The 22,164-nt window shown below is 42.1% G+C and overlaps 1 protein-coding gene across 2 annotated transcripts in view; it reads right to left on the minus strand.

Annotated features, from left to right (window-relative positions):
* Positions 1 to 19,102, minus strand: part of LOC126094522 (probable ATP-dependent RNA helicase DDX56) — a 128,619-nt gene extending 109,517 nt beyond the window's left edge. The window contains exons 1-5 of one of the 2 annotated variants that reach the window (XM_049908942.1): positions 18,925 to 19,102; positions 18,524 to 18,685; positions 17,131 to 17,265; positions 16,813 to 17,003; positions 14,914 to 15,174 (exon numbers count right to left, since the gene is read on the minus strand). In XM_049908942.1, coding sequence (XP_049764899.1) covers positions 14,914 to 15,174; positions 16,813 to 17,003; positions 17,131 to 17,265; positions 18,524 to 18,685; positions 18,925 to 18,990 — 815 coding nt within the window. In that variant the 5' untranslated portion in view covers positions 18,991 to 19,102. The remainder of the gene's footprint in view (positions 1 to 14,913; positions 15,175 to 16,812; positions 17,004 to 17,130; positions 17,266 to 18,523; positions 18,686 to 18,924) is intronic. The other variant, XM_049908951.1, reaches the window with a different exon arrangement.
* Between the last annotated feature and the right edge of the window lie 3,062 nt (positions 19,103 to 22,164).

A 22,164-nucleotide genomic window follows, 5' to 3' on the forward strand; every position in this document is an offset into this window, starting at 1 on the left:
GCCATCTTCAGGTGGTACTGGCAAAAACTCGCTTGGCTGTGGTATTTAGGGCCCCACATGGTGGATTCACTTGGCTATGTGCGTGCGCTGCTTAAGTGCATTCGATTCTGCTGTGCCGCACGCCCTCTGTGGTGAAAACTCACTGCATCAATATCAATTTGGTTGTCTTCCCACGGTTCCATCACAGAACTACGCTGGCTATGGAGGACACGAAGTTGTTTGATGATTGGATTCCATGGCATATTCAACCGGAAACTGCCGTAATGATTAATAAGAGACTCACTGTCAGACAGCCCTATTTCCATGGATTTGTTAATAATAGAACTCCGAAAGTTGAGACATATGGGCCACAATTTTCGTCTCATTGTAATTTAAGACATGATCAGTGGAAATACAGTGTTCGGTGATGGCAGAATTACAAGGCTGAAGGCGAGTACACCGCTGATATTCTACAATGCGATCCTGTACAGTGCATGTTGTTTGCCCAACATAAGATTTGCTGCATTCACGCAGAATCCTGTGAACACTTGCCCTGCACAGCTCTAGGTCATCTTTGACAGATCCCACAAGCGACGACATTTTTGCAGGAAGGTGAAAGATGGCTTTCGCTTTATATTTTCTTAGTATTCTGCCTATTTGCGCTGAAATATTACAATATATGGTAAATAGGCAGGCGTTTTAAAGGCCTCTTCCTCTTCTTTGCTCCATCGTTCACAGGTCTACATCTACATCTACATGGATACTCTGCAAATCACATTTAAGTGCCTGGCAGAGGGTTCATCGAACCACCTTCACAATTCTCCATTATTCAAATCTTGTATAGCACGCAGAAAGAATGAACACCTATATCTTTCCGTACGAGCTCTGATTTCCCTTATTTTATTGTGATGATTGTTCCTCCCTACGTAGGTCGGTGTCAACAAAATATTTTCGCTTTTGGAGGAGAAAGTTGGTGATCGGAATTTTGTGAGAAGATTCTGTCGCAATGAAAAACGCCTTTCTTTTAATGATTTAATGATCCTGTATCATTTCTGTGACACTCTCTCCCATATTTTGTGATAAAACAAAATGTGCTGCCCTTCTTTGAACTTTTTCGATGTACTCCATCAGTCCTATCTGGTAAGGATCCCACACCGTGCAGCAGTATTCTAAAAGAGGATGGACAAGCGTAGTGTAGGCAGTCTCCTTAGTAGCTCTGTTACATTTTCTAAGTGTCCTGCCAATAAAAAGCAGCCTTTGGTTAGCCTTCCCCACAACATTTTCTATGTGTTCTTTCCAACTTAAGTTGTTCGTAATTGTAATACCTAGGTATTTAGTTGAATTTACGACTTTTAGATTAGACTTATTTATCATGTAACTGAAGGTCTTGAGCGCTCTCTCTACTTGCTGGGACGAATACCCATTTTCCAGAAATACAGTCTGCAGGTGCTCCAGTTCCATTTGCAAACTATCAGTGTCTATTTTGCGAAAACCCAGATACAGTGGTACTTAAATCGGACAAAGGTAATGCTACAGGAGGACTATATTAATAAGATCAACGTTTTATTAAGCGGCTCAACATATCGCTAAACAGAAAAGGATCCTACTACCCGAGTGGTGTGGAAAACAGCAGAACTTCTGACTAACAGTTCCTTACCAAAATGGTAATTAAGAAACTGAAACCAAATAGTTCAGTTCCACCTTGACTATATGGATTGCCGAAGATCCACAAGGATAACATGCCATTACATCCAATTGTGAGTAATACTGGAGCAGCCACCTACGACTTAGCAAAGTATTTGGCACCTTTGCTCAAACCAATGGTAGGAAAGTGTCCACATCACATGAAGAATTTTAGTGATTTCATCAGCAGCTTCAAAGTTATGACTTGTTGGTCAGTTTTGATGTACTTTCACTTTTTACAAATGTACATCTTGTGGACTCACTACATCTCATCGGCAATAGGTTTGGAGCTGACATTACAGCGCTGTTTGAGCACACCCTCTTCTCTACATATTTTTTATTCAACAACGAGTTTTATGAGCAATCAGACGGTGTCACCATGGGGAGTCCTTTGTCTCCCCTGGTGACCAATCTCTTTATGGAAGATTTTGAGGAGTGAGCACTCGCCTCAGCCACTTTTAAACCAACAGTATTTTGGCGATATTTTGATGATACTTTTATAGTTTGGTCTCATGGTTTGGATCGTCTATGAGAGTTCCTACAACATCAGAATTCCATACACGAAAACATAAAATTTACTATGGAGCTGAAGAAGGAGGGATGCCTGCCATTTTTAGACGTCTTGGTGCGATGGCATACTTCGTCATTCAGTATTAGAAAGCCCACTCACACAGACATTTACTTGCAAGCCGCTAGTTGCCACCATCCGGCACAAACAATGGGTGTTTTGAAGACTTTGATTCACTGAGCCCATGTCACCTCTGACACTGGTAGTTTGCAAACGGAACTAAAGCACTTGCAGACTATTTCTACAGAATGGGTATTTTTCCCAGCAAGTGGAGACAGTGCTGCAGATCTGTAAACGATGGAGCAAAGAAGAGGAAGAAGTCTTTAAAGCGACTGCCTATTTACCATATATTGGTAATATTTCAGTGCAAATAGGCAGAATACTAAGAAAATATAAAGTGAAAACAGTCTTTCACCCTCCTGCAAACATTTTGTCGGTGTTGGGATCTGTCAAAGACAACATAGAGCTGCGCAAGGCAGGTGTTTACAGGATTCCATGTGAATGCGGCAAATCTTATATAGGGCAAATAACACATACTGTGCAGGATCACTTTGTAGAACATCAGCGGAATAGTTGCCTTCTTCAGCCTTGTAAGTCTGCCATCACCGAACACTGTATTTACACTGGTCATGTCATGAATTACAATGAGACAAAAATTGTGGCCCATACGTCTAATTTTTGGAGTTCTATTATTAATGAATCCATGGAAATACGGTTGTCTGACAGTGAGTCTCTTATTAATCATGATGGCAGTTTCCAATTGAATATGGCATGGAATCCGATCGTCGAAAAACTTCATGTCCTCCATAGCCGGCATAGTTCTGTGATGGAACCATGGGAAAACAATCGAATTGATATCGATGCGGCGAGTTTTCACACGGAGGCCGTGCAGCACAGCAGAACTGAATGCGCTAAAATAGCGCACGCGCGACACCATGTGAATTCACCATGCACGTGCTGGTGGGGCCTTAAATACCATAGCTCAGGCAGTTTTCACCAGTATTACCTGAAAATGGCCAGAAGACTGTGCCAAAATATTGTGTCAGGAAGCTACAAACATCAGGCAGTTCTCCTGAAATTTTGTGGAACAGGTACTACTGATAGATTAGTGGGCTTTACAGGACACAGGTAAGGGTGGAGCAGCACGGTATCAGAGAAAGGAGGTCAACATCCTGAAAGGTGAGAAGTTGATCTGAGGACTACCAGGTGAAACGAATGTGAGAGAAGGTGTTGAGGCTACGGAGTAATGATGCCAGGGTGTCTTGGCAATGGATCTCAAGTATGAAGATGTCATTAATGAACCTGAACCAGACAAGCAGTTTGCGTTGTTGGGAAGGTCTTGAACAGGTTGGCATAGCTGAGTGCCATGAAGGTGCTGAAGACCACCCACTGATTTGTTATGTACCTTTCCCTCAAAAGAGAAGCAGTTATGAGGATGTGGTCTGTTAGATGTAAACGGAATGGAGTAGTAGGTTTGGAGTCTTAAGGATGTTGGGAGAGGTAGTGTGTAACATTGGCAAGGCTATGGGCAAGGGAGATGAGTATGTATAGGGAGATGGTGTCAAGATGGCAAGTACAGATCAGGTGATAATTCAGTGGGAACCATTGATAATCAGTGAAGGAAATTGTCTGTATCTTTAATGTGAGAGGCTAGGCTGTTGGCAATTGGTTGGAGGTGTTTGTCACCAAGAGTGGAGATTCTTTTGGTAGAAACATGATAACTTGTTACAATGGGGATTTCAGGTTTGCTGAGTTTATGGATTCAGCAAGTACGTGGAAGGTGGATGCGCAGAGTGTCATTGGAATAAAAAGGAAGATGGCTTTGGGGGAGAGGTTCTGGGGTGAGCCTAAGGATTTGAGTAGGGGTTGGAAGTCATACCACACTTCTGGGATGGGCAGAGTTAGACAGTTAGTTGATGCCTTCCATAAGTTAAATACCTTGTTTCACCCCAAAAGTGTGACAGTATTAGTCTGCAAGGAGGATAATGAAATCTACGCAATATAATAGTCCACCCTTACACTACACTTACTCTCAACCTCCTGCCACATGGGTCATACCATTGTGGATGATACAGGTATAAGACGTGACAAAGACAAGCTCTAGGAAATCCTACACCAGTTACATAACAGTTTTACACTATCCTATTAAGAGCAGGATCATATTTCAGCTCTGCTGTAATTTTTGCACAGCATTTTATTTGGACATGAACAAAAACAGGCTGTCCACCTAAATGAATCGTCACCTTCAAACTGTGGTCAAGAACAGAGTTGATCCCCCAGCGGCAGAACCCAATGTTGAGCACGTGCCCCATTTCAATGGCTGCTTCATAACCAGTGCTGTCTGGGTGCTTTCCTCCAACAACAACTTACAGTGTTTAGAGTTAGTTTTGACTTTTAACAATTCAGTAAGAAGTGAGTGGAGGGAAGCATAGTTGCCAGTGTGTGCTGAACAAGTCAGTAGGTGACAGTAATGCCAGGCCTACTTGGCACATTAATCGGGCTGGCTCACCTGACTGCATGAATAGTAAGCCATGCAAGCCAGCCAACCTAGAATGTTTTCCAAACAGTTTTAAAGAAACTATTCAGTAATGAACACTGATTCTCACACACCTCATAACTCAATTTATTAGCTTCTGATGAACTGACTATCATTTCATTAATGGTCAGGGTTATTGTAATATTTTGATATTAGGTGAACTACTGCAAGAAATTCTTAAAGTTTGCAGTGAGAAATAGGGGTCATTATGAATCTGCATATGGTGCATGTTAGGTCATGTATTGCTGCACATGAAATGTAGGTAATAAATTGTAATATCCTTAAACTTGGAAGGATTCACTATCTGTCTCTAATCTTGAGGACATGGAGTGTATGTAAACCACTCCATCACAAATGCACATGCCAATGAAAAAGCCAAAATCAAATATTCATAAATCCCTCATATCTCAAAAATGGGTTGATGTATCAAAACAAGATTTTGGAAAATTATAGCACACAAAGAGCAGAGTATTTTGCCATATAATTAACAAGTGAAACTGCATATCGACCATGATATTCAATCAACAACAGATTTTTTCAATGAAATAATGTAATTTTTAAGGATCAACAGCTGGTAAAAAAAAAAAAAGAATTGCTTTGGGTTTTGTAACCATGCAAGCAAAGAAGTTACATATTTATTCTTATTCTGAGAAAGGGCTTTTTCATAAACCACTGACCCGTCTTGCCCTTAGTTAATGGTTTAATAACTCAATGTTTCACAATTCTGTCACAATTTCAACTGTGTTAGAATGTTAGTAAGATGAATAATATTTGTAAACTCTGTTATGTTTTCAGAAAAGAACCAGATTTTAATATGGCAACAAGAGAAGTTACATATTAACCAAAACTCGTCATAGTCCTTCATGAATCCAGGTCTCTCCAATTACATTCTTGGTATGGCTGACAACTTGAGACCCACCCCATCATGTAACATTTGGAATGGATTCTTTTATCAGCATTTCAACCTCACTGAGCACAATCTCCTCCTTGTTTTTGACACATCGCTTTTCACCTTGGACCATATATTCTAAGTCAGATTCAAATGAGCATGATATGGAGGAAGCCTGATTACGTCCTTTAGTATCAACCAGTTTGTCAACCTACTAGCGTGGTGTTTTGGCTTGTGTACTACAACAAGTTCCATTAACTTCACCTTATACATGCTAAGTTCAACTTTATCCAGTGGAACATTCTTTCACATTTTGAGCGAAATATCTGCTTTCTTCTACTGCATAGTTGTAGTTTGCTCTATCAATCACAACAGTGGAAGGGCAAATTGCCCATTATTATTGTCGAATTCATGGGAATATTTTTGCAGCAGAACATTTTCTTCACAGCCAGTGAATGTGCATTTGAATGATCACTTTTATTGCAAATCATGTGTTCAAATGTGCTGCACTATAATTATTAATGCAACACCACCACAAAACACATATTCACAATACATGATGACTGGAAAACATTAGCGCCAGAAAATTGCACTTTACAACGAGAGCTGACCACCAAAGTTGCATCTAACATAAAACACCACATGCACCACAGAGTGGCAACAGAGGTGCTTAACCAACTGAACTGCTGGTGGCATGTTAGGAAAAGCCAGCCCATCACTGGTGTTACCTAGGCAACAATGTCAGGCACTCTCCAGTGAGCCAAAAGTCAAAAGTCGCAACTAATTTTAAACACACTATATCTGATCTATGAAGATGGAGAGTTCTCCTTGGACACACCCTCTCACCCCATAATCCTCCTGGCTTCAATCTCAGGTAGACCCCAGCCACATGTCCACCAGCATGCCAGCCCCGAAACATTTATTTCACTTGTCCTGCATCCACACCCTTTTCTCTTCCCATCTTAATCCTCCACATCATAATGATTTGATGCAGCATCAACTCAGCAGTGCTAGTGCACATGTACAACTGAAACCTGTGCACCTGCTGCCTCAACCTCTCAGCTGTCAGCAATCTTCTCCCAATATTCCCTCAAACTACTTGCCTCCTTTTTCCGTTTGTCCACTTAAAGGATTTGTCTCAAAGTTCTCTGTACTGTTTATGTACCTTTTGACATCTAGACACCTCTATTATTTGGTGAGTTGTTACCTTTTACTTCTTAAATTAAAGATACAATAATATACTACGTGATCAGAAGTATCCGGAAACCTGGCTGAAAACGGCTTACAAGTTCATGCGCCATCCATCGGTAACGCTGGAATTCAATATGATGTTGCTCCACCCTTAGCCTTGATGACAGTTTCCACTCTCGCAGGCGTATGTTCAATCAGGTGCTGGAAGGTTTCTTGGCGAATGGCAGCCCATTCTTCACGGAATGCTGTACTGAGGAGAGGTATCGATGTCGGTCAGTGAGGCCTGGGACGAAGTCGGCATTCCAGAACATCCCAAAGGTGTTCTATAGAATTCAGGTCAGGACACTGTGCAGGCCAGTTCATTACAGGGATGTTATTGTCATTTAACCACTCCGCCACGGACAGTGCATTATGAACAGGTGCTCGATCGTGTTGAAAGGTGCAATCGCCATCCCCGAATTGTTCTTCAACAGTGGGAAGCAAGAAGGTGCTTAAAAGACCAATGTAGTAGGCATGTGCTCTGATAGTGCCACACAAAAAAACAAGGGGTGCAAAACCACTAGATGAAAAACATGACCACACCATAACACCAATACCTCTGAATTTTACTGTTGGCACTACACACAGTGGCAGATGATGTTCACCTAGCATTCGCCATATCCACACCCTGCCATCGGATTGCCACAATGTGTACCGTGATTCGTCACTCCACACAGTGTTTTTCCACTGTTCAGTTGTCAAATGTTTATGCTCTTTACACCAAGCAAGGCTTCGTTTGGCATTTACCGGCGTGATGTGTGGCTTATAAGCAGCCGCTCAACCATGATATCCAATTTTTCTCACCTCCCGCCTAACTGTCATGGTACTTGCAGTGGATCCTGATGCAGCTTGGAATTCCTGTATAATGGTCTGGATAGATGCCTGCCTATTACACATTACAACCATCTTCAACTGGTGGCAGTCTCTGTCAGTCAACAGATGAGGTCGGCCTGTACACTTTTGAGCTGTACACGTCCCTTCACATTCCCACTTCACTATCACATTGAAAACAGTGGACCTAGGATTTTTAGGAGTGTGGAAATCTTGCATACATATGTATGACACAAGTGACACCCAATCACCTGACCACATCTGAAGTCCTTGAGTTCCACAGAACACCCCATTCTGCTCTATCACAATGTCTAATGACTATTGAGGTTGCTGATATTGAGTACCTGGCAGTAGATTGGCAGCTCTCTGCACCTTATATGAAAAATGTATGTTTCTGGGAATTCTGATTACATAGTGTATTTCATCAAGGGATCACCAATTTAGTATTGGAGGGCAGTGTGGAGGGTAAAAATCGTAGAGAGAGAGACCAAGAGATGAATACACTAAGCAGATTCAGAAGGATGTAGGCTGCAGTACGTACTGGGAGGTGAAGAAGCTTGCATAGGATAGAGTAGCATGGAGAGCTGCATCAAATCAGTATCAGGACTGAAGACTACAACAACAACAGTGTATATAAGACAGCAAATTTAAAATAATGTAGCCAATACCATAAAAACATCATTACCAACTAAACTGAAAAAAATTGTAAATGGTTACTCAAATACTACTATTTCAATAATAAATGCTTAAACGCAATGGTGAAGAAAGTGCAAGCAGCTCAAGAGACAATGCAAGGCAATATTTCGGAATAATATTTCCGAAGTAATGAATTGTTAGTTGGTTTGGGGGATTAAAGGTTGGTTGGTTGGTTTGTGGGACTAAAGGGACCAGACTGCTACGGTTATCGGTCCAGGGGATTAAAGGGACCAGACTGCTACGGTCATCGGTCCCTTTTTCCTAAATGTCAAACATCCACACAGAATAAAAACGAACAAACGAAAAGATGACAGACGACACAGGACAAGAGAAACTTAGTCAAAGACCAGACAAAACGAAGTAAAATCATACAGTGTGTGACAGTGGTTGGCCGACCAGAGAGAAAAAAAGGAAAAGCCAACCACCGAGAAACATATTAAAAACTCAGTCTGAAACCGTAGGCCAAAGGCCAGACTCAAGACAAAATTAGTACAAACACTTAGAGCAAGCGATAAAAGCCCCCTGCCCAAATTAAACGCAAAACTAAGCCCACCATGGCAGCGTCATCTGTTAAAAGGGCATGGAGCGTATCAGGCAGTGCAAACATCTGCCTGAGCACAGCTAAAAGCAGACAGGCCAATAAAATGTGCACCACTGTCAAAACCGCCCCACAGCGACAGAGAGGCGGTTCCCCACAGCTAGGTAAATATCTATGCGTCACCCGGGTGTGTCCAACGCGGAGCCGACAAAGGACGACTGAGTCCCTGTAAATGGCTCGCATGGATGACCGCCACACAGCTATCGTCTCCTTGACAGCGCGCAGTTTATTAGGTGTGGTCAGATCGCACCATTCAGCATCCCAAAGCGAGAGAACTGCGCAGCGAGAGAACTGCACAGCGTAAGACTGCCCGCAAATCAGTCTCCGGGAGGCCTACCTCCAGAGTTGGTTCACTGGTGGCCTGTTTGGCGAGGCAGTCTACTTTTATGTTCATTGCCAGGTATCCCAACATGGCCTGGGGTCCACATAAAGACCACAGAGCGGCCGCAACCGGCAAGAGCATGGAGGGACTCCTGGACAGCCATCGCCAGATGAGAGTGAGGGAAACACTGGTCAATAGCTTGTAAACTGATTAGGGAGTTGCTACAGATAACGAAGGACTCACCTGAGCAGGAGTGGATATACTCTAGGGCAGGAAAGATGGCGACCAGCTCAGCAGTGAAAACGCTGCAGCCAGCCAGCAATGAATGTTGTTTGTAGTGGTCCCCTAGAGTCAGAGCATAACCGACATGACCAGCAACCATCGAACCGTCAGTGTAAACAACGCCAGAGCCCTGATACGTGGCAAGGATGGAAAGAAAGCGGTGGCGGAAGGCCTCCAGAGGGACTGAGTACTTTGGGCCTTGTGCCAATTCGAGCCGAAGGCAAGGGCGAGGCACACACCAAGGGGGTGTACGCAGAGGGGCCCGGAAAGGAGGTGGAAGAGGGAAAACCCCAAGCCCGGAGAATAGCTCTCTGATGCGGACCGCGATCGTACAACCCGACCGGGGCTGACGTTCTGGGAGATGGACGACCGACTGTGGGAAATGAAGACGACAGTTAGGATCCCCGAGCAAGCTACAAACATGCCTAGCATAAGCGGCCAGTAAACGTTGGCGCCGTAACCGCAGTGGAGGGACACCTGTCTCCACAAGTATGCTGTCCACAGGGCTTGTCCGGAAAGCACCAGTGGCAAGTCGGATCCCGCTGTGAAGGATTGGGTCCAGCACCAGCAATGCAGAAGGGGATGCTGAACCATAAGCCAGGCTCCCATAATCCAGACAGGACTGAATTAACAGCTGGTAGAGCCGTAAGAGGGTAGATCGGTCGGCTCCCCAGCTCAAGCATTGCAGAGCATTAAGATGCTGCCAACACATCTTTTTAAGCTGCCAAATATGTGGGAGCCAAGTCAACCGAGCATCAAAAACCACACCCAAAAACCGATGTGTCTCCACCACAGCAAGAAGTTCACCGGCAAGATAAAGCTGCGGCTCAGGGTGAACTGTTCGTCGCCGGCAGAAATGCATAACGCAGGTCTTGGCAGCCCACGACTGCGCCTTGCAGTTAGTGCCCTGCAGCTGAGTTCAGCAGCTGCAATGCCAATGGAGCTATAGTAGAGGCAGAAGTCGCCAGCATACAAGGAAGCTGAGACAGACATTCCCACCGCTGCAGCGAGCCCGTTAATTGCAATTAAAAACTGGCAGACACTCAGGACAAAACCCTGTGCTACCCCATTCTGTTGAACTCGGGAGGAACTATGGGAGGTGCAACTTGCACGCAGAAGGTGCGATGCGACAGAAAATTTCGTAGGAAAATCGGCAGTGGACCCCGAAGACTCCGACCATGAAGCGTAGAGAGGATGTGATGGCGCCATGTCATATCGTACACCTTCCGCATGTCAAAAAAGACAGCGATGAGGTGCTGATGGTGGGCAAAGGCCATACGGATGGCTGACTCCAGGCTCACCAGATTGTCGGCGGCAGAGTGGCCTTTACGGAACCCACCATGAGACGGAGCCAGAAGTCCCCCGAGACTCGAGTACCCAGCTCAACCACCGGTTCACCATGCGTTCGAGCAACTTGCAAAGAACGTTGGTGAGGCTAATGGGGTGGTAGCTGTCCACCTCCAATGGGTTCTTGGCAGGTTTCAAAACGGGGATAATAATGCTTTCCCGCCATTGCGACGGAAACTCACCCTCGACCCAGATACGGGTGTAAAGGTCGAGGAGGCGTCGCTGGCAGTCCACTGAGAGGTGTTTTAGCATCTGACAGTGGATGCGATCTGGCCCGGGAGCTGTATCAGGGCAAGCGGCTAGGGCACTATGGAGCTCCCACTCACTGAATGGAACATTGTAGGATTTAGGATGGCGGGTGTGAAATGAAAGGCTCCGACGTTCCAACCACTCTTTAATGGAGCGGAAGGCCAGTGGGTAATTCGCAGAAGCGGAACTCGGAGCAAAATGCTCTGCCAAGCAGTTTACAATTACGTCAGAGTCAGTACAAACTGCTCCATTCAGTGAGAGTGCAGGGATGATGACAGGGGTCCGATAGCCATAGAGGCGCCTAATCTTGGCCCAAACCTGCAATGGAGATATATGGAGCCCAATGGTGGAGACATACCGTTCCCAGCACTTCTGCTTGCGTTGGCGAATAAGGCGGCGAGCACGCACACGTAGCTGTTTAAAGGCAATGAGGTGTTCTATTGAAGGATGTTGCTTGTAACGGTGGAGCGCCCGCCAGCGATCTTTAATCGCCTCAGCAATCTCAGGTGACCACCAAGGCACAGTCCTCCGCCGAGGAGACCCAGAAGAACGGGGAATGGCAGATTCTGCGGCAGTAACGATGCCGGTGGTGACCAAGTGAACCACCGCAACAATGGCTTCATTAGGACGAGGCGCAATAGCGGCCATAAGGAGAAAAGGTCCCAGTCAGCCTTATTCATAGCCCATCTGCAAGGGCACCGAGAAGAGTGACGCTGTGGCAGTAACAGAAAGATCGGAAAGTGGTCACTACCACACAGGTCGTCATGCACACTCCATTGGACAGACGGTAAGAGGCATGCACACTCCATTGGACAGACGGTAAGAGGCTAGGGCTGCAGACCGAAAGGTTAATGGCTGAGTACGTGCCATGCGCCACAATGAAATGTGTGAAGGCACCATCATTTAAAATGGAAAGGTCGAGCTGCCTCAATACATGCTCAACAGTGGCACCTCAACCTGTTGCCACTGACCCACCCCACAGAGGGTTATGGGTGTTAAAGTCGCCCAGTAACAGGAAAGGTGGTAGCAATTGGGCTATCAGTACAGCCAGGACATGCTGTGGGACATCACCATCCGGTGGAAGATAAAGACTGCAGACAGTAACAGCCTGTGGCGTCTACACCCGAACAGCGACAGCCTTGAAAGGTGTTTGTAAAGGGACAGACTCGCTGTGAAGGAAGTGAAGGACATAGATGCAGACGCCACCAGATACCCTTTCATAAGCTACCTGGTTCCTATAATAACCCCGATAGCCATGGAGGGTGGGGGTTCACATTGCCGGAAACCAAGTTTCTTGTAGAGCAATACAGAGGAAAGGGTGAAGGCTGAGAAGTTGTCGGAGCTCAGCGAGATGGTGGAAGAAACCGCTCCAGTTCCACTGGAGGATGGCATGGTCCATGGCTGAGAAAGGCATAAAGGGACTGGGGAGACAGCTTACGCCGCTGGGTCACTTGCTGTCACCAATTCAGTACCTGCACGAGTGACATCCATTGCATCTGAGGGACCGGCGAGATCCAGGTCTTCAGCAGACGCCAGAATCTCGACCTCATCCTCAGACGCTGAGCTTGTAGGAAGTGGTGGGACGGGTGCCACTGCAATATCGGGATTCTTGAGAACCTTTTTCTTTTTCTGCTTCTCGCGTTGTGCCTTCAGTAGTTCAGGCTGGGAGGGCTTCAGTGGGTCAGTCTCAGGGACGGACGATGACCGTGAGGCCCTACGACCAGCGACCGGTGGTTGTTTCAGCCACTTGCGGGTAGCCGCTTTTCCGCTGGTCTGAAATTGCGAAGGGAGGTCCTCAAGGGACCCCTTCCTGGCGAGAGGAGCCGAAGAAGTCTTACGCTTCTCATGCTGGAAAGGGGGAACTGATATCCCCGATGGTTGGGGGAGGGTGTGGCTCCTGAAGTAGACGGAGCAGGAGCAACAGGGAGTGAAGTGCCCCCCACCATCAAGGGGGCAGGTGAGGTCCTCTGGCTCTGAGAGCTGACTGTATGTGGGGCAGCTGATGGAACTGGAGCAGGAGTGACAGTGGCGGTATAAGATGACATCATGCGCACAGGATGAAGCCATTCACATTTCTGCTTAGCCTCAGTGTAGGTCAGGCGATCCAGGGTCTTGTACTCCATTATTTTCTGTTCCTTCTGTAGAATCTTCCAGTCCGGCGAGCAAGGGGAATGGTGCTCTCCGCAGTTGACACAGATGGGAGGCGAGGCACATGGAGTATCAAGATGGGATGGTCGACCACAATCGCAACATATGAGGCTGGAAACAGAGCGAGAAGACATATGGCCGAACTTCCAACACTTGAAGCACCGCACCAGGGGAGGGATATATGGCTTGACATCACAACGGTAGACCATCACCTTGACCTTCTCAGGTAATTTGTCACCCTCGAAGGCCAAGATGAAGGCACCGGTGGCAACTTGATGATCCTTCGGAACCCGGTGGACGCGCCGGACGAAATGGACACCTCGTCGATCTAAGTTGGCGCGCACCTCGTCATCGGACCGTAAAAGATCTCTGTGGAAAATAATGCCCTGGACCTTAATTAAGCTTTTATGCGGGGTGTTAGTAACATAAACATCCCCCAGCTTCGTACAAGCAAGCAAGGCTCATGACTGGGCAGACACAAAGGATTCCCGTCAGCTCTGGTACAGATGAGATACCAGGACGCATACCTTTCACTGTCATTCATAGCCTTTCGTTCCTCCCATGGTGTGGCCAGGCAGGGGAACGATTTGGGGTCATACACATTAGCCTTAAAGTGAGCTTTTGAGTGCTTAGAGACTGCTGGTGGCTGGCCACCAGCAAGAAAAGATGTGCCCCGCTTCATTGCGTGTCATCCACCCTGATGCCACCTACTCCGACCAAGGGCCCTCCCCACAGGCGCCACCCAGCCACAGCAAAGGCCACCTGGCAGGATGGCCATTGCTGGGAGTCCTGATACCCCAGGGAGATGGGCATCTACTCCTTGGCATACGTGGGGAGTTAACGGCGCGGGCATCAGTAGAGCGATCCCTGCGTTGTCAGGGGGCTACAACCAAAAGGGTACATGGCGGACCCACCACAACGGACTGGCTACCGTGCTGGATTTTAGGTGACATGTAGTCCATGGTCACCGTCAGTGCAGAAAGTGGCACTGCAAATCGCACGGCGGAAAGTGCACGCAAGAACGTATCCATGCCCAAGAGATGGAGAGCGGGCAGGACTGCAATGCAATGACGAATAAGCTGGTGAAAGGTCTGACCGCAAGATGGACACAATGCACCAAGGCACCCTTCCCCAATCGGCTTGCTCTTCAGAAGAATTTTGAGATATGGACATCAAACCCGACAGGGGACCATCACATAATGCCAAAAATTCTGAGACTCCTTTTAGTCGCCTCTTACGACAGGCAGGAGTAACGCGGGCCTATTCCTACCCCCGGATCCACAGGGGGACCAAAGTAATGAACTAGACGTCTACATAAACCAAGTTCCTGTTGCAAAAGTATCAATTAAGTTGTAAAAAACATTTTATTGACTTGTGCAGTGACAGTTTGCAGAGAAACAACAAAGCTAATTCTAACCAAATTTAAAACTGTGGACAAAAATCATTTTAAACTGTAGGTAAATGACTTGTTCCATTTTTGTATCATGTGACATGCAAACAATGAAGAGAAATACAAGTAATTATTGTAGGGATTTTCCAAAATATGTTTCCTGACCTGTAACAACGATCCACAGAGTTAACAAATATGACAGTCTTGCCACGGATAAGATGTAGCTTCAGTAGCGCATATAAAATCGCTGCCTTATCTTCCTCTTCAGCCGCCAAATGATAATGTGACAGTTGTGTTGCTGGCGCTAGTTCTGATTCTTCCAACTTTAATGTAACTGCATTATGCAACACAAGTTTCTTCAAACTCAATACATCTTCTGACAATGTTGCACTTGCAAGTGTTGCCTGGTAAATACGTGGCAAGAATCTGAAAGAAAACTTTTGTTGAGTGACACCAAGAACTCTAGATTATAATTCATCAAGAGAAATGATATAAAATGCACATCCCAATATCCATGACCATCATAATAATCATTTGGAAGATGTATTACAAAGGGAGGGGGGGGGGGACACCCCCACAAGTAAACAGCGGCTGATGAATCAGCTGCACGGCTAATAACTAATAAGCCATACATACAAATTAGTTTGTCACTAAACCCAAGATTTTATAATCAGATTTGTTAGTTTCATGAACTCGCAACCAAGTCGCCTACTTCCAGTGTAACCTACACCTAGGACTGTTTCAACAATACATGTGCAGAGGTTCGTGCAGGTGTTTTTTTTTTTTTATTTATTTTTTTAGTTGTTAATAACACACAAAGTGGAGGAAAAGTGGGTCAATGGAAGTCCCCATTACACACCTCTTGCTTCAACCCATGACGTAATGGTGGTGTGATGTGGTGTGTGATGTCAATATGGCGTGGAGGTTTTGAGTTGGTTGTGTTTGTACATCTCGTGTTCTATTTGATGGTGCCCTCTGGTGATAGATGTAGACATACTGAGTTTAATATGTGGTATTGAGTTTTGGGTATCATTGTGACAATGTGGTTTCGAGTTCAGGTAGCTGGTGTGGTAACATGGATGTGTTTTGTTATTAAGAGTTTTTTTTTTTGAGGTCTGACTAGTTTGATGTAGCACAATGCTGTAATTTAATTTTTTTATAATATTTGTCTTGGGATGGTCCAGTGTTTTTTTATTATTGTATATTTAGCTTGTCCCCACCCTAAACCCCCCATTTCCCGCAGTTGTCTCGTTAGTTTCATTTTATTTTTGGAGTGAGATGTTATTGTGTCTTTTTAATTTTGTTCATGTTTGTTGGCATGTGTATGTAGTGACATCATTGTAATCATTGTAATCATTTTGTATATGCTGGAAGTAGCCATTTTCATCATACTGATGGTGTCGAATCAAAGCAGACAGATGGAATCAGTTGCTTCTGTAATGTCGAAAAAGCTGTGTGTATAAATATAATTATGTAATTGAATAGATAAAAAAATCTACTCACCAAGCGATGGCAGAATGTTCTGCCACCACTTGGTGAGTAGATTTTTTTTATCTATACAATTACACAATTTTGTCAATAATCGGTCGTTTTGTTTTCGTTGTTACACACACACAAACACAAAAAGTCAGCATGTTTCCTTCCACGAACTTGAGCCCTCTCCAACACCTCTTGTGGTAATGGAACAGCCTTTGTGAGGGCTGCATAACATTTCATTTCAGTCACTTTTTCTATTAACTTGTGCTCAAGGGTAGAAATCTTATGAGGCTATCTGGACATAATATTATGATACTAATAATGACAATTATGATGATAATGATAATGATGATAATGATAATAATAATAATAATAATAATAATCACAAAAACAGATTTCTCTTGTGAAAGATTCATATACTCTGTCAAATATACACATTACAATTGTGAAATGTTGTCTGTACACTGTTTCTCAATACTCATCAGCAGCTACGAGGAAGAATTAAATGTTTTCATCTATGTAATCTACCCACTATTGTCTGGTTCAATGATTGCTATTAAAAAAAATGTGTTTATATATCTGATTCACCTGAATATTTGCTTCAGTTCATCTTCATAACCAAAAGAAAACACAAGATCAGCTTCATCAATTACCAACACTTCAAGAGACTTCTTCAAATCTATGTTACCAGCTTTTAAATGAGCAAGAGCTCTTGAGGGTGTAGCCACTACAATATCAGGCCTCTCTGTTAAAAGCGACTGTTGGGCAGACAAGTCAACCTATAAGAAAGTTAAAATAATGTTGTAAGTGCTAAGCCAGATTAGTGTGTCAACAACAGCAACAACAATAATAATAATTATGTATTCAAGCCTATAACAAAACCAAAGGAAATAATTCCTTACTTACTGGTGCTGAAATATCAACACACGTCACCTCTCTTGAGCATTTAATGGTCAACTGAAGAATATTTGTATAAATCTGGTGGCATAGTTCTTTACTAGGTGCAAGTATGAGGCATTTAACAGCCTGCTCCCGGGCAACCTGAAAATTACAAAAATTATCAGGCTTTAATCAGGAGATCATACTACATATAACAAACCACAATTTAATAATGCACACCAGTTAAGAACCTAGTGAAATCAGGTTTTCATTAACTTTACAATAATTTTCACATAAAGAGGATTATTACCTAAATTACAAAAGACAAAATCTTACATTACATGCAGTTCAGAACTTGTAAGGGGTGTCCCATGAGTACATGTCTAACATATGATGACAAGCAGAAAAAAGAAGTGGACAGTGTTAAATTCTTCGGATTACAGCTTGATAATAAATTCAACTGGGAGGAGTACTCCACAGAACTGCTGAAGCGTCTAAACAAATCTCTATTTGCAATGTGAATTCTGTCAGACACAAATAAAAAATCTGGCATACTATGCTTACTTTCACTCCATAATGTCATATGGGATTAATTTTTGGGGTAATTCATCAAGCCAAGCTAAAGTTTTCCGGACATAAAAACGTGCAATAAGAGTTATATGCAGGGCGAACTCAAGAACATCCTGCAAAGGCCTGTTTACGAAACTAGGGATACTAACTATTGCTTCCCAATATATTTATTCCTTAATGACATTTGTCATCAAAAATATCAGTTTTTCAAACCAACAGCTCAGTTCATGGAGCCAATACTAGAAATACAAATAATCTTCACAAGGATTGAAAGTCACATACCCTGGTACAAAAGGAATGCATTAGTCAGAAACACACATTTTCAATAACTTGCCAGCAGCCATAAAAAGCTTAACGACCAATGAAAGTCAGTTTAAGAGAGGCCTAAGGGATTTATTGGTGGCCAACTCTTTCTACTCCATTGATGAATTTCTCAGTAGAACCAACTTTTTTTCAGTGCAGTAATGTGTTCATTGTAAAAAAGGATTGTAGTTCTATTATATGTTTATGACCTTAAAAATAATTAATTTTAAATTCAGTGCATTAATGCGATCTCAGTAATGAGTGTTGTAAAATGATCCTTTCATTTAGGGTTCATTAAAAAAAATGACAATCATTCCACTTGGTGCCTGTGGAAGGTACATTAGCTTATTTGATTTAGTTTTAAGTATTTGTCAGGGATTATTGTTTCTCTGACATGTTCTACATCCTGGAGGACCTCCTCACTACGGGTCAATTGGAATGAAAGTAAATCTAATTTAAACTATTTATTTGAAAACAGTCCTGACAGCCAATTCGGAAGCAAAAATAAATATACAAAAAGAAAAGATTGTTCAGTTTTGCAGCTCACCAGTTTGGAATTAAGTATTTTCTGTATTGCTGGTATAGCAAACGCACCGGTTTTTCCGGATCCTGTTCGCGCTCTAATCAGGACATCTTTACCCTCCAGTAGCAGAGGAATAGCTTTTTCCTGAATAAGTGTAGGTTTCTCCCATCCTTGTTTTGCTATTGCCTGAAAATACGGTAAGTCGTTCTCATTAATGGTCACACAACCACATCCGCTGGGGGGAAAGGAATTTATTATAAAACACATAACACGAACGCAATTGAACTAGCACTTAAGTTACAGTTAAGATAACTAAATGTCAAACTTTTCCAATGAGGAATTTTCTCATGAGAACGAAAAGTACCTGCTGCATGCATGACGAAAGAAATACGTCAGAACGACTAACCGATTTACAGTTTTGATACCTTAAGTATACGATCATCCAACTCCATCTCATGAAAATTGCGGCCATGATCACCCTCTTCTTCCATCTTAACGGAAATACGAAAACAACAGCAATTACGCACTACACATAACCTCTCACACAAACAACAACAACATTCACGCCGCTGCAGACATGTTCCCGTATTTCAAAGATGTTTAGTTTGTCACGTACAAGTCTACCCATAGACGATGGTCTAAGAGTCTACCGACATCTACCGCATGCACAAGAAATTGGTACCAGTATCCCTCATTTGAGGTGCGGAATTATCACCTTTCTGAGCCAAAAGTATGTTTTCTCCAACAGTACTATACTTGTTACAATTATTATTCCTTTTAAACTGTAGTTGAATACCTGTAAATTAAATTTAAGACTATACCATAGCAAAGGCAATATAGGGCAGCTATTATTGAAGCAAAAAAACAACATAACACTATATGTATCGAGGCATCAAAAAATAAATGTAAAAAAGCTTGGAATATAATAAACTCAGTCGCCAAAAATAGCAAACCAAAAGAGGTTGCTGTCTCAGCAAATGATTATAACAATTTCAATATACAGCCAGTTAGGGATACTCAGAAAAATATCATTAAACCCGCGGAAACTGCTGCTCAAATGATGGAAAATTCTAATTTGGGGTTTAGACATGACAGACATAATTTTGTGTTCTCTGAAGTGACGCAGCAGGAGGTTTTAAATATTGTAAATAAGTTTAAGTCTTCGAGCAGTGCCGATATATCCTGTAAGATATTGAAAAATGTTATTGAATGCATTGTCGGCCCTCAACCTTATGTTATAAATAAGTGTCTGACACAGGGCATTTTCCCCAATCTACTGTATAAGAATGGAAATGGAAAATGTCCATCTAGTTACCGCCCCATATCACTCACTCCTGTTTTTTCTAAAGTATTAGAAACTGTTATGTATAACCAAATGTGTAACTTTCTAGATAATAATTCTATTATTTCCAATGAGCAATTTGGTTTTAGGAAAAATAGATCGACCACTCATACTATTGATTCGCTCATTAAAAAGGTTCTCCAGATATTCAACGATAAGGAGTTTGCTGTGGTCACCTTTTGTGATCTGAGTAAAGCATTTGATTGTGTGAGCCACAAGTTACTTGTGCATAAATTAGAGATTTTAGGATTTCAAAACAGTGACTTGGGTATTCTCAGGTCTTTTTTGGAGCACCGTAAACAGATTGTTTGTATTAATGAAAATAGATCCAATGTAGTCCATGACCTGTGTGGTGTGCCTCAGGGCTCTGTGCTTGCCCCACTGCTTTTTCTGATTATGATTAACGATTTACCATCTAATGTAAGTTCCCATTCAATCTTATATGCTGACGATACAACCTTTATCAACAATGACCCCGACATTGAATTGTTAAAAAATATAACAGAAAATACCATCAGTGAAGCATCAAAATGGTTCAGAGCAAACGTTTTTTATTAAATGAAAATAAAACACAGTTCATGTTTTTCAGCTTAAGATAAAGCTTATTTCTGAATGTTTCAAATAATGTTAAATTTCTTGGTATATATTTAGATAGTAAACTTAATTGGAATTACCATATTAACTATATATCTGCAAGGCTTTCTAGAGTAATCTATTTGTTGAGAAGGTTAAAAGGTTGTGTATCAGATCAGTATATTCCATCAGTATATTTTGCCTTCTTTCAGAGCATTATTTCTTATGGTTTACTATTATGGGGAAACTGTAGCCATGTACTTGATATTCTTCTACTGCAAAAAAAGTTGTAAGAATTATCACTGATTCTGGTAGACAGATTCCTGCAAGCCATTGGTTGTCAAACTTAAAGTTATGACTGTTGTCAATCTCTATATATATATTCTGTTGTTCTACATACCATGAACAATTTACCAAACCAGCAATTAAGAGAAAATATACATTCGTATAATATGAATAACAGGAAACACATTGAGACACCTTTTCAACATTTAACTAAGTCTTTAAAAGGCTATCATGTAATAGTTTCCAAGTGTTGGAATAAATTTTCTCTTTGTAAATTCGATTGTCCTATTGAAAAGATCAAGCCAAAACTGTATGAGGGGCTGGTCGTGCATCCTTTTTATTCCCTTGATGAATTTCTTGATTGCAGTCAAAAACAATTAATATTATAAAATTTGGCTGCTCCAAATATACTATATTAATTATTTCATTAGCAGTTCTAGCTACCTACTTGTTAGTCGCTATTAATAATATTAATTATTTCATTAGCAGTTCTAGTTACCTGTTTGTAAGTACCTAGTAATAAGCATTAATCTGTTTTTTTTCTGCAGAGTTGCAAAGGGCAGTTATTATTGATGCAATATTTATTTGTATATAATATGTTTTCCTGTCTTGGTATTCAGTATTCTGACTTTTTCCTGTATTTTGTACTGGTACATTCTGATTGATTTGGTTGTACTACCACACTTTATGTGTTGTATCTTCTGTTTATTCACTATTTATAAAACTATTGTAATATTGTACTTATAACTCCTGCATATAATTTTGTTTATATTTTGTATTTGGTGTTGTCTATTGCTTCAGTAAGCTTAACAACAATAAAATATTATTATTGTTAAAGATATAAACGAAATTTTACTGTCGTTCAATAGGCAACATCAAGTTACAAAAGTATACAAATATATCGTGTATACACACAAAAAGATTTGCTTAAAAAGCTAAAACTGCAATAAGTTACAACAAATTTTAAAAAAATATAATATTTAAGCTAAAACAATTTGAACAAGGCGTCTTATCCACAAACGGGAAAGAAATTACGGTACACTGTCCAAACAATTGCCGCTAACTTGTAACGTTTTACCATTTATAAAATTCAATAACTGATGAAAATAGATTAATAGATAATCAACTGTACACTCTGTGTTAACTATATTGAATGGAATTTCTGCTCATTCTAGAGAATGTTCGTTGATTATTTTCACATCCTACCACTTCTTAGCTGTTTAATGATTTAGATAGTCTACAGGAAGTTATGTCAGTAAGCCTATTATTTCTACTATCATGAGAGTATAATCCTGTCTAAGATTGTATTCAGATAATTTAGTCTTTGTATACAAGAAAACAGTGTAAATGTACAAATATATTAGAGTTAATATTATAAGCGAATAAACAATAGTCCACAGTGGGTAAGTTATCGTGAATTTGTAGTAATCCCAATAAACTTCTTTTGTAGTATCAAAAATTTCTA

The sequence above is a fragment of the Schistocerca cancellata genome, chromosome 1, assembly GCF_023864275.1.
Source record: "Schistocerca cancellata isolate TAMUIC-IGC-003103 chromosome 1, iqSchCanc2.1, whole genome shotgun sequence".
Classification (NCBI taxonomy): domain Eukaryota; kingdom Metazoa; phylum Arthropoda; class Insecta; order Orthoptera; family Acrididae; genus Schistocerca; species Schistocerca cancellata.